This window comes from Carettochelys insculpta, chromosome 4, assembly GCF_033958435.1.
Source record: "Carettochelys insculpta isolate YL-2023 chromosome 4, ASM3395843v1, whole genome shotgun sequence".
In the NCBI taxonomy this organism is placed as follows: Eukaryota; Metazoa; Chordata; order Testudines; family Carettochelyidae; genus Carettochelys; species Carettochelys insculpta.
Genome location: NC_134140.1, coordinates 33,889,811 through 33,902,468, shown reverse-complemented (window position 1 = coordinate 33,902,468; position 12,658 = coordinate 33,889,811). Strand labels below are relative to the sequence as shown.

At 41.0% G+C, this 12,658-nt stretch overlaps 1 protein-coding gene across 2 annotated transcripts in view; it reads left to right on the top strand.

The window, feature by feature from the left end:
* Positions 1–12,658, top strand: part of PPARGC1A (PPARG coactivator 1 alpha) — a 489,410-nt gene that overhangs the window by 463,500 nt on the left and 13,252 nt on the right. For both annotated transcript variants that reach the window (XM_074992556.1, XM_074992557.1), the window contains 3 exons: positions 5,305–6,202; positions 6,735–6,839; positions 6,977–7,097. In XM_074992556.1, the coding sequence (XP_074848657.1) occupies positions 5,305–6,202; positions 6,735–6,839; positions 6,977–7,097 (1,124 nt within the window). The remainder of the gene's footprint in view (positions 1–5,304; positions 6,203–6,734; positions 6,840–6,976; positions 7,098–12,658) is intronic.

Below are 12,658 nucleotides of genomic sequence, written 5' to 3'. Positions count from 1 at the left end.
GTAGAATTTAAGTATTTGTTTTGACAGCCAAGAGATTGGTCAGATCTACAGAGGGGCAAATACTGGGATTTGCCTGCTTGTGCAGTACCATTTGAATAGGTCAGAAGTAAACAAGCCCCACGCTGAAGGACTTCAGTAGCAATTAGCTTCCTCTTGCTTGTCAAGCAGTTGCACTTGTAGTCCTCCAGCTGTCGAAAGCCCAACATAAGGGGGTTCTGTTCACATCTCATAGAGCTGGAAGGGACCTTAGGAGGTCATTGAGTCCAGTCCCCCACCCTTTTGGCAGGGCCTGACAGATTTTTTTTTTTTGTAATCTATTCTCCCCAGACCTCTGAATGGCCTCTTCCAGGCTTGAGCTCACAACCCTGGGTTTAGCAGGCTAATGCTCAAACCGCTGAGCTATTCCTCCTCCCTGACTGTCACTGATTCTGCATCACCCATGTCTGTCTTTGGGAACCACTGTACTTGCTCTCTCCTATCCATGACTCAATCCTGCCAAGTAGAAGCAATGCCCAGTGGTGGGCCATATCGCTGCTTTGCATGACTCCCTAGTCAATGGCCCAGTTTTTCCTGACTGGATTTGGAGCCTCCTCTGATGTTACTATGGATGAGGAATTCCTTCCTGTCAACAGCCCTTTAACCACCCATGTGAGGATCAGGTGACTGTGGGGGTATGCCTGGGGACATGTGCTGTGTGTAGAAGTAATTTCATAGCACAGTCGTTCCCAGATGCTGATCCCTTATGCCTCAGTATCTGGCTGCTGCTGCTCATGGTGAGTGACCATATTTTTTTTTTTTAAATCAATAGTTCTCCTGGCCCCATATACTGTATTTATGGGGAGGGGAGGGGTGAGAAAAGTCCTCAACAGTTCAGGCAGTCAAACTTTGCTCACTCAGAAAAGCTGACAAAAAGGTCTGTGAACAGAAATTGAGTAGTGAGCTGGAATTCACAAGCATTTGTGCAAATCCCAGTATTCACCCATCTGTAGACCTGAGCAATCTCTTGGCTGTCAAAACAAATGCTTAAATTCTACCAGGAAAAGACTTGTTTGTCTTCAATAAGATTTCTGGCATTTGAGACAAAGAAAGAGAGATATTAGTCCAGAGGGAATACAATCTAGTAAATTATTAGATATTTTCAGGTCTATATTTATCCTCTGTGATACTGACAACAAGATTAAACTGACTGCTCAACAAGCATGTAGTTTTTTATTATATGATGCCTACTTAATTTTATATTTTCTTGGCTTCTACAGTCTCGTTCTGTACAAGAGCTCTACCGATTATTTTACTGAATCAGGCTCTTATCTTGCATTCAGTGCTTTAAGTGGCCTTAAATAATGTTCCTCTTATTTTCAAACTCATAAGGTATAAAGGACTCCATTTTTAATAACTCTCTGAACCTCAGTGCGCTTGTACAAAGGTTCATCGAGATGCATTTCCTGAAGGATGTGAAGGCTCCAAAAATATACCAACAAGCAGAAGCATCATCAAACATTTAAATGCTAACAGTAACATTAGATTTTGCTGCCTATATGAAACAGCATTGTAAATGAGTCTTTAAAAGTCAAGATATGACATTTGCTGTAAATGTATTCCCCTAATTTATTCTGATCAACCTAGTTGAGCTAAATGAGTTACTAAGTTTTCTTTACTGCAGTTCCTGGAATGTGTCTAGGTGTTATGAAAACTTCATGTCCCAAAGACTTTTCTATATAACGGATCGCTGAGTTAACTGAGCTGGCATACATATCAATGTCTGTTGTCACACACATATAAGAAGTGGTGTGGATTTGGCATATACTGTTTTAAAGCAGAGATCACTGAGTGAGTTCATACCATATAGATGGAGCGAGGCAAAGTACAAAGTTGCCATTTACCAAAGCCATTCAATTAAATATATGTCCCTACAAAGAAAATAGTTTTATAGGATGGCATGAAAAAATACTTGCCTTTTACTTAAAAAAAAAATAAAAAACCAAAACTGTTTAAGGGGCTGATTGTAGTGTATAAACCACTTCTAACAGATATTCTGTGCAGAAGTACATAAGTGTGAGTGATGTAGAGGTACTTGTTTATTATAGAGCACATTTCAATGCAGTAATCATAAATATTGCTAAGGTTGTGCTCCACTGAAATATGACCTACATACACTTGATGGTTTGTGTTACGTGATTTGTCTGACACCCATTACATTCTGGGTAATGGCAGCCATTTGTTGCTGTGCACAGCAGGCTCTTTTGACAAAAGAAAATAGGCAGCAATAAAAAAGCTATAGTCTGAATTACATTCTGCACAGTGCTGCACTGCTGAGAGTTTGTGCAAGTGTGTTAACAATGCTCTGAACTGCCTCTTGTCAGCCTTCAGCCTGTAATGGCCATCTGTCCTCACATAAATCTGTCAAAACCTGCTAAGTTCAAGAGAGAACCCAAATATACCTTGTACTGTTAACACTCAGATGTACACAATTGCAGAGAAATCAGTGTGCATGAAGTAATCCAAAAGTCAGAGAATATTTTAGTGCTACTGATTTAGAATCATGGTGTGAAATTAAGATTAGAGGATAAAGATGAGCAAGGATGACACTACTGATGAATAAATATGGAATTAATTTTCTCAAGGTTCAGCTGTTTGGATGCTGATGATGGGCTTGAGGGTGGAGAATTCGGCAGTGACACAGACAAAAACAAAACAAAACAAAAAACCCACAAAACCCCAACTCCAGCTTTAAAACACAAATCTTTTATTCAAGTTTCCAATGTCCATTGAACTTTTGGAACGATTTAGTTTTTTCATTCATGCTTCCTTGTGCACTTTCTGCTTTTGTCCAAGACCAGGAGAGAGCATTGCCAGCCTGATTTTGCAGGCAAAAGAAACTCCAGTAGCTAGGTTCATCACCTGGACTTTTAGGTTCTTCTGTATGCTGAGTCCCAGTCTCCTTTGTCTCAGCATCAATAGTCTTACAAACAGTTGCACAGTGCATGAAGGCAGTGCTCATAGAAAGCCAGCTGAACAAAGGAAAAATGCGTAGATGATTTTATTGAGATGTTATTGCATAAAGTTTTTGTCCTGGTTAAAAATCAAAAGTAAGTATTTCAAATGCTGACAGTGGAATGCTTGTTTTTATAGAATAACAGCAACTAGTGATGGGGATCAATGTTTTCACAGGCCATCCTTCCTGAAGGATGCCATTTTTTTAAAATAAATATAAAAAAACTGTAATTAACCATGGGGTCACTCCTGGGATATTGGATTTTACAAGCGTAATGCTCCTTGTGAATTTTATTTAACAAAAGTAATAATAGTTACTTATTAATTATTTGTTGATTCTGAGCCATTATTTTTATCTAGGAGTGGGTCTGCAGAACGTCAAAGGCAACTGTTCTCTCCAACTGACATGGCATAGCTAGAGTATTCAGCATGCACGTGTGATTGGCCAGTTATCTAGTTTGTTAGGCAAAGTGAGGAGAAAATCTAGCAGTACTGATTATTATTTTAAAACTTGGGCACTGTTCTAAGGCAGCTTTAACTTGAGGGCCAGTGTTTGTATAATAAGAATCAATGATCCTGATGGCATTAGAGGAAGTCCTTAATACACATGACAAGTTCATAAACATTATTTTCAAGTGTTGAAACAGAATCAGGCTTTACTTTTGCATCAGGTATTCATATCTTGCTGTTCCTAGCTGTTGGGGTTTGTTTTCTGAAGCAAATTCATTGCAGCTAATGCACTGGGACTTCCAGTCTCCATTTATGTCCCTTAGAGGGTACTATGCATTGATGGAGGCTTTTCCTTCTTTGCTGCAAACTGCTATAAAACATGTTCCATTTGCATTGATCTGCTGAGCTCCATTGTATGGTTAAAAATATGAAATAAAAGCAAACTCTCTGCCATATTTTAAATAGGCATTTTCTCAAACTGTATTCACATTCTGGGCATTCTCCCTAGGGAAGTGATGGAAGGCCTATCAGTTTAGTATTTTAAAACTGGGCTGGACAGCATTAGAAAGTACGCTTAATTGGCTTCAGAATGGGTATAAGAACTGGGTAATCTAGTGTGGTTTTTCTTTCTCTGCAATATTTTGTTCTCTTGCTCTGGTTCAGGAAAGCTCTTAAGCACATGCTTATCTTTAAGCATATATTTAACTCATAGAAAAGTCAATGAGATATAAATACATGCTAAGGTAAGCATGTGCTGAAGTTCTCTCCTGAATAGTAATGTTTTCCTGAACAGAGCTCTGATTTACTATTGTTCTAGATATGTGAACAGTTGTCCTTTATGTACTGTAAAAGTCTCTGTATATGAGATTTCCTGTTATGAAAACTTTGACAGCGATTCACTTCTCCTGCACAGAAATATTGTAGGACTGTAGCTTTGGCTTCCTGCATTTTAAGAATTACATTAGATGTATTTAAATTTGCTTCTCTATCTAGAAATGTAACCTAATAAATTATCATTGGCAGTGGAAAAAATTGATAGTTAATTGACATGGTATTTATCTAATCTTTATTTATCTATGTGTTTAGTTGCTAAACTCTAAGTTTCATTTGCTCTACTCCACTAATATTTAGTTCTAAATAGAATGGCTCATTGTGATATTTATTGTTACAGTTCACAGGTTTTTGCTGCAGAACCACATTTGAGGGAAAACATTAGTTATTCTTACAAGAATGTATTATACATACATTAGAAATGGTTTACTAAGTTAATAAACTGTGGAGATAACGAATCATTGCAGTCAAGTTGTATAGTTGCTGTAGTTCGTTGTATTAGTGCACTGTATATTACAGAAACGACTTTGGTTACAATAATTTTGTTTTTCCAGATTGCTTTTATCCAGGTTTTCATCTGCTAGTTTCTTTGGCCTTGGAATAAATTTGTTTGGTTGGAGTGGGAAATGAACTGTGTGAACACTACAAGTAACTTCTTCAGGATACATCCTACCTAACAATTATATTTGTAGCTAGTGCAGGACATGCAATACACATACATGACCTTAAAGTGAATAGTAGATGCACTTGTAAAAAAAGTGACAGAAATAATATTAAAGAGCCTTGTGCAATATGTTGTTATTTTGATGCTGTGAGCATTACTGTCCAAAAGTTTAAATATTATTAGTTGTGTGTAATATCCAAGTAACATCAATGTATGGTAACAGAGGAGCTTAGAGAAAGTAAATGGTTCTTTCAGGCCATGGAAAGGGAATCCTAGTTTAATTTCCTCTTCAAAGAAGAATTGGTACTTTCTGAAAAAGCATTTTTCCTCTGTCGAAACTCGTTCTCTCTCTCTTTTTTTTTTTTTAGGCCTAACTCCACCTACAACCCCTCCTCACAAAGCCAACCAAGATAATCCTTTCAGGGCTTCACCCAAGCTGAAGTCATCATGTAAGACAGTTGAACCGCCCTTAAAAAAGCCCCGCTACAGTGAGTCTTCCAGTTCTCAAGGAAATAACACAATCAAGAAGAGTCCAGAACAGTCTGAGCTGTATGCACAGCTTAGCAAGACAACAGTACTGTCCAGTGGACATGAGGGGAGAAAGACAAAACGGCCAAGTTTGCGGCTGTTTGGTGACCATGACTACTGTCAATCTATGAACTCAAAAACCGAAATACACATTAAAATATCCCAGGAACTTCGGGACTCCAGACAACAAGCATTTAAAGATTCTTCACCTGTGTGGCAATGTCAGATTTGTTCTTCTTTAGAACAAGACCAGTATTACAAGAAAGAGACTTTACAGGCAAGTAAGCAGGGTTCCCACTCTACCAGCCGAAAACAACTCCAAGACCAGGAGATCCGGGCTGAACTGAATAAGCACTTTGGTCACCCCAGCCAAGCTGTTTTTGATGAAGAGGCAGATAAGGCCAGTGATTTTAGTAATGAACAATTCTCCAAACTACCTATGTTTATAATGTCAGGACTAGCTATGGATGGCCTCTTTGATGACAGTGAAGACGAAAGTGATAAACTATGCTACCCTTGGGATGGGACACAAGCCTATTCATTGTTTGATGTATCGCCTTCTTGCTCTTCTTTTAACTCTCCATGCAGAGAGTCAGTGTCTCCACCCAAATCCTTATTTTCTCAAAGATCCCAAATGATACGCTCTAGATCACGGTCCTTTCCAGAACACAGGTCTTGTTCCCGTTCACCATATTCCCGATCGAGATCAAGGTCACCATGTAGCAGATCTTCCTCCAGGTACTGTCAGAGAAATGCAAATGTAATTATAATGGATATGAAGGAAAATAAATTCAAAAGCAGCTTAACCTAGAGCAGCTTTTCTTGTTGCCTCTGAAATGATTAATCTTGAAAATTATGATATTGTTATACCAAAAACTTGTTGCCATTGTCATTGAAATTTGTCAGTGTTGAACATTCCTAGTGGAGACAGTCTGATCAGAAATAGAGCAGTCAGTGAGAAATTTACTTAACTGTTTCTGTTATCTACAAATGTGCACCAATCTAATTGAAATCCACATCAGATAAAGTTAGCCCTGGCCACATTAGTGCTCCGTGTTAGTATCAGTAAGGACTACTGCAAACCCCAAAACAAAACTCATCATTCCAAGGCCCCTAACTTAACTACGAGCTCACAATTGTCATTAGAAAGTCTTACTGGTTGCTTGAAAGAAATTGTAGGTTCAGGAAGTATGTAGCTCACAAGAATATGGTGTCCGAAGACTTACGCTAAATGACAGAAGCAAACGTCCTTTTATGTTCCTTCGTGCAGATCTTGTTACTATTATGAGTCCAGCCATTGCAGACATCGAGCATATAGAAGTTCTCCGTTATATGCAAGATCACGATCCAGATCACCTTACAGTTGTAGACCCAGGTAGCATGCTTTGTTTGTATTTGTCTCACTTTTTTATTCTGCTCTTGTGAGACAGTGCGATGCTCCAGAAATTGTATTATTCATTTTACTTTGCCACATTCTGGTACTTGACTTAATTATTAAGTTATGTTTCCTAGATATGACAGCTATGAGGAATATCAGTATGAAAGACTGAAGAGGGAAGAATATCGCAAAGAATATGAAAAACGGGAATCTGAAAGGGCCAAACAAAGGGAGAGGCAGAGACAAAAAGCAATTGTAAGCACTGTGAATGTAACTTTCATTTGGAAAGAGGGGAATTTTTGTTTTGTTTTTTTGGCTGGTGGGTGTGGGAGGAATTACTAAAGCTAAAACTGTGGCTTCCTTCTCTCTTTTCCTTAGAACAGAACAAACAAAATCCACATCATAATTGCTTTACACACATTCCTTAATCATTCTGCTCTCTGAGGCCAACGTGTTTTTATTTTTATTTTCACTTTGAGCATATAATTTTATTTTTCTTAAGAAAATGCAAATTGTGATTTTCAGATCTAGTCATAGTCAACAGATAGAGAGGCTTTAATACACAAAGGGTTGTCTGAGATAATAAGTAGCATTATTAAGCACCGGTCCCAAACTACCCAAGAGCTCTGAAGTATAATTCTGTTGCAGGAGAGGACAAATTGGGCCCTTAATGACAAACGTGCTATTTCAGTCTTTGTTCTGTCTATGATATTAATTTTAAGAGAGATTACAGCAACCTTTGAAACTGTCTCTGTTCTAATGAAAGGATGCTTTTTAATTAAACATTTTTTCAAAGTCTTCAAAACACTTGGTGCAGGGTTTCTTCTCCTGTAGATGATGTCCTGGGCACATGGGATTGATAGTAGGGAAGTAGGATGGATCCAGTAGAAAAGGAAAGTGTCTATCTCATTTGGGTCCATGCGGTCATTGTATGATGGTCTTTATAAAACTATTTGGGGGTACTTTCAGTTTGGATTATCACTGGGCTCCCCAGTCACCTCCTTTTAGTGGCCTGTACTATTGTTCCCTACTTGTCTACATCTTTCTCCTCACATTTGCGAGGGCCTTAAATATTGAGATCAGCCCCAGAAACTGTGTGGACAAATGACTAGAGTACTCTATGACAACTCAGGGGGCCTGAATTCTGTTCCCAGCTCTACTATGCCCTGCTGGGCAATTGTGGGGAAATCACTTCACTCTGCTGTGCTTCAGGTTTCCCAGATGTAAAATGTGAACAACATGTCTTTTGTAAAGCACTCTGAGATATATGGAAGAAATGTGCTCTGAAGGTTGGATCCAAAGGCACTGACTTCAGCCTGAATCAGTCTCTGTAAGAATTAGCTGCTGTTGTTACTCATTTATAAGATATCAGGGTTGTAGATGCTCAGAGAAGAACGCTAACTTTCAGTAGTTCTAACTCACCTGAATTACTTTGCTAGGTACAGTGCTCATTTGAGACCCAAACATACCTTTGTCAGAAATATGTGATGTTACCTCAGTATCAGTTAGTGTACTCATTGATATAAATGATACCAAATCCTGCAAATGAGTACATAGAAAACATGTAACTTGAAACTGCAAACGCCTTTTTTCTCTCATAGGCCAGTAGCCAGTCAAGTTAAAGTCAGCAGGCTGTGGAAGGTTACGCGGAGGTGTGTGGAGGTGGGGTGAGGGAGGGATGAAATCAGTGAAAAAAAAGTCGAGGTATCCCCAGTTGCATTTCCTGTACGTTAAAAGAATGTTAGATATTTCAAAACCGAAACATCATTAAAAAAGCGAGTACCTGCTGTGCATTTATCCATCATTTATCCATAAATCAGTACTTAAATAATCTAGCAGTGTGGCAAATTATATCCTGTTAAACTACCAATAAATTCAGGATAATAAAAACATAGAACTTTTGTGTATGTTGCAGTTTTCGTTGTCATCATAAACAGGTTGTGAATGAGCATTGAGAATTCAGTAAGCATGAGCAATGAGAATTCAGTAGGGGCAGGATCTCACATGAGATAAATAAAACTTGCTCACCCCCAGAATAACTCCTTTTACCACAGCAATAATAAAGCTATTAAACAACACATATGATCAAAAAAGGTGCTTTCCATTGTACAGTATACGTTCAAGTTACATGGACAGAATAATGCTTGAAGCCCTCTTTAGCCAAGAGAGAGCCGAATCACATAGCAATGCCAAGAGCCAGCTTTCTAAGCCTTCTCAGTAAAGACACCTCCATCACGACATGTGAAGCACAATTCCAAGGGTACGTTACACCACATTCTTCGTAGCCCCAGCACCTCCAGGTTTGCTGCGTCAGTTATGAAGGTAAAAACTGCTTGAGCTCCAGCACATCTTCCATTGGAAATTATGCGCTGATTAGAGCACTGAAAATGGCAGGGAGGATAATGTGGCGTGGTTTTCCATGCAGGTTACCAATGCAAGTATGTAGTTTAGGAAAGTTGGGAGGGGATCGGGGAGTCAGTCAGCTGAAGGCTGTGCTGCCATGTCCTCATTGCTACAGCTAGCACCAGTACGTCAATGCCAGCTGCGGATCGCACCTCCGGCTGCAACGTAGAGGTATCCTGCGATAGTTGATACAGGGCTTTGTGGGAACAAAGAGTCTAAACCAAAACACATGACTTGCAATGAAGATTCAGGAGCGTCTGATTCTTTCAAGCAGTTGCAGGTAACTTCTGAGCTGCCACAGAGGTTTTTGCATCCACAGACTATATTCCCACACGTCTAATAATTCTCAAGAGGTAGCTTCAGAAAGATAATTGACTCTTTTCATTCCTGGAATCTGTAGATGGGGCAGCAATGCTTAAATAGCAAGAGGAATTGGCAGCTCAGTGCACATCGCAGAAGAGACATTGTGATGCAAAAAAAAAAAAAAGAAGAAAACTATGATGGGATGGGAAGATAAATACACTGGGAGAATACAGTAAACCCTTGAGATATGTGCAACCAAGTTGCGCGTATCTCGGGTTAACATGAGTCAGGATGCTATCCCTGACAGGAGCTGGGAAACTGCTCCTGTCTGGGGCAGCAGACTGACTCTTGTTGCCCCAACGGGAGTGGTTTTCTGCTCCTGTCAGGGGTAGCAGCCGCTCTTGTCAGTGGCAACAGCGAGAGTTAGGCTGCCATCCCTGACAGGAGCGGTTTCCCGGTCCCCAGAGCGGAGGGGAGTTTGGAACCACGTGGCAGAAGCCCTGGTCGCTTTCTTGGCTCCAAGTAGGAGAGCCAGGCTGCTCCTGCTTCCTGGCTCCCCTCTGATGGCTGGAGCCAGGAAACTGTTCAAGGCTGCTGCCCTGGTCAGTTTTCCAGCTCTGCAAAGAGAGGGGAGCCAGGAGCTGGGCTGCTGCCTGTGCCACATGGCTGGTCAGTTTTCTGGGTCACACAAGCGGCAGAGAAATGGGAACCAGGCTCCCCCTGGTTCCCAGCTCCCTGCAACTCTGCAGCCTTGTTTCTATCTTCCCTCGACTTGCATGAAAATTTGAGTTATGTGGGGGTTTCAGTAACAGAGAGAGAGCTGTGTTAGTCTACCTACTATCAAAACAAAAAAGCAAGTCTTCCTTGTCTTTTTTTTACCACACTTGTTTTCCCCACAGCAGCATTTATTTGGAGATTTGCTTTCCAAAGCGGGTCTCCCTGGTGACCCTGCTTCAGCTGGAAGAAGGTTGAGCTTTTACCCAACTTGTTTTTCTTTTAATATTTCCATCTGACCACCCTCACTGCACTTTCCAACAGGGGCTTTACCTCCAGCTAGAAATAGGACCTCATTTCTTAGCTTGTGCTAAAATTGACTTGCAGATCACCTAAAGTGGGAGACAGGGTAGTCATAAGGTTGTAACCAGTGAGTTTTTTTTGTAAGAAAAGAGGAGCTCCTTGCCTCCATACTGTCCTCCGAGGGTCCCCACAGCTGGGGCTGCTAGTGGGGATCCATGTTGCTGCTGGCTCCCCACAGCAGGGATGCCAGGGACTCCCACTCCACCAGCTGGGTCCCCAGGGCTGGAGCTGCTGTGGGGGTGCTCTGCACCGCAGCTGGCTCCCAGCCCTGAGGCTACCAGGGATCCCCCAGCCTCAGTTGTGTCCCTGGCACTGGAGCTTCTGACAGAGCTTTGTGCCCTGGCCAGCTTTCAGCCTCAGGACTGCTGGGCTTTCCCCAGCCTGGCTGCCTCCATGCCCCAGCCACCTCCCAGCTACAGGGATCCTGCAGCTGAGGCTGCGGAGGTGTCAGTACTCCGTACCAGCATGTACCATCGGAAAAAAAGCCCTGATTGTAACCTGCTTTCCACTCAATCTTGGGGAAACAGCCGATCCTTCAGACAGGCCCAGAAAATGGTGAAAAGTGTTCAGATTCACTCTTTAGTCTCCCATGGCACTGCCTGCATTTGTATAGCAGTTTTACATGTGCTGGATGGTGTAGCATTATGTGTGTCTCAGAGGACCACATGAAGGCCACACCCTGAAAAGGGTGGACTAGTTTTCTGATAATACAGGGAAAACATGGACCATCTTGCAACGATGTGTTGGGGAACATTGTGTGAGCCTCTCTGCTGCAAGCATGTTAGCAAAGCAGAAATGGGAAGGAGAAGTGGTAGGGAGAGACAGAGCTTAGTAAAGCTTCCTCTAGTGCTACTTGCTTTGGTAAATACAGCACCCAGAAGTCACTTGGCAGCAGCCCAGGAGGCAACAAGAACAAAGAGGGGATAGAAGGACCTGGCATGGAAAAAGCTCTGTTACATGCAAAACAGACAATTGGGAGTGAGGGGGAGAGTTCATGTGGAAGGATGAAAAAATTGTGGGAGGCAAGAGACAGCTCAGCATTGGATAGGAGTCTTACCCAAAGTAGGCATGCAGATGCCAAACCTGGGTCTCATTCTGACTGCAGTAGGGAAAGCTTGGTGACATGCTAACATTCTTCCATCTATGAGAGGCAGTAGGAGTTGCAACCCATGGTGTAGGTGGCTTGCAATGTGTCATGTGAGTGGTTACACAGGGAATATTGACCTAGTTAGTTTTTTTTTTTAAATTGAAACTATAAATTTTCCTTATACGCTGTCAGTAGGTGAGTTTTTTTTGAAGGATGGGCCAAAAAAAGCAGGAGGGTGATCTTAAATGAAATCAAACAAGGTTGAGGACGTTGGCCCAGAGGGGGTTGGCAGGGTATTTCTTCATTTAGCTGGTGAATCACTGAACCATGTTCAGCTTGTGAGGCAAGGTAAATGTTCTGCAAACTTGGAGGTGAAGAGCTTGGCACTATTTTCCAGAGTTTTCTTCACATTTCTCTTTGCCCTCATTAAATGTGAGACAAAAAATATTCTCTGTACTTTTCCAGTGTCCCTGTTCAGACAGCATCTCCTCTAAGAAGTGCAATATAGGGCATATCTAATGTCCCTATAAGGACTTGTGTGTGTTACCTTAAAACACAAGGAGCAGTTGTAATGTTGTTATGTTTGTGTGGCTCCTATTATTAAAGATGTGTGTCTTTACGAGAGGAAATTGCAAATAATCTCTTTAAAAACATGTTTAAATCAACAAAAGCCAGCCAAGCTAGTGTCAGCGCTGAAATGATCCCTGTTTTCTCCAGTACTTAGACACCATGGCACCCGTCTTTAAGGAAACAGTTGTGAGAACATCTTATTGTGCCTGCATATTGATGGGCATATGGTACATTTCAGCTTTACATTTGAGTTTCCTTTATTTTGTAGGTTTAACTTTATTCTCTTAATGGTACATTAGCAGGATTTTTTAAATTGTTCCATTCTGAAGTTTTTTAGTTATTTTAAAGGAGCAAAATAAAAAAGCACAAAACAAAA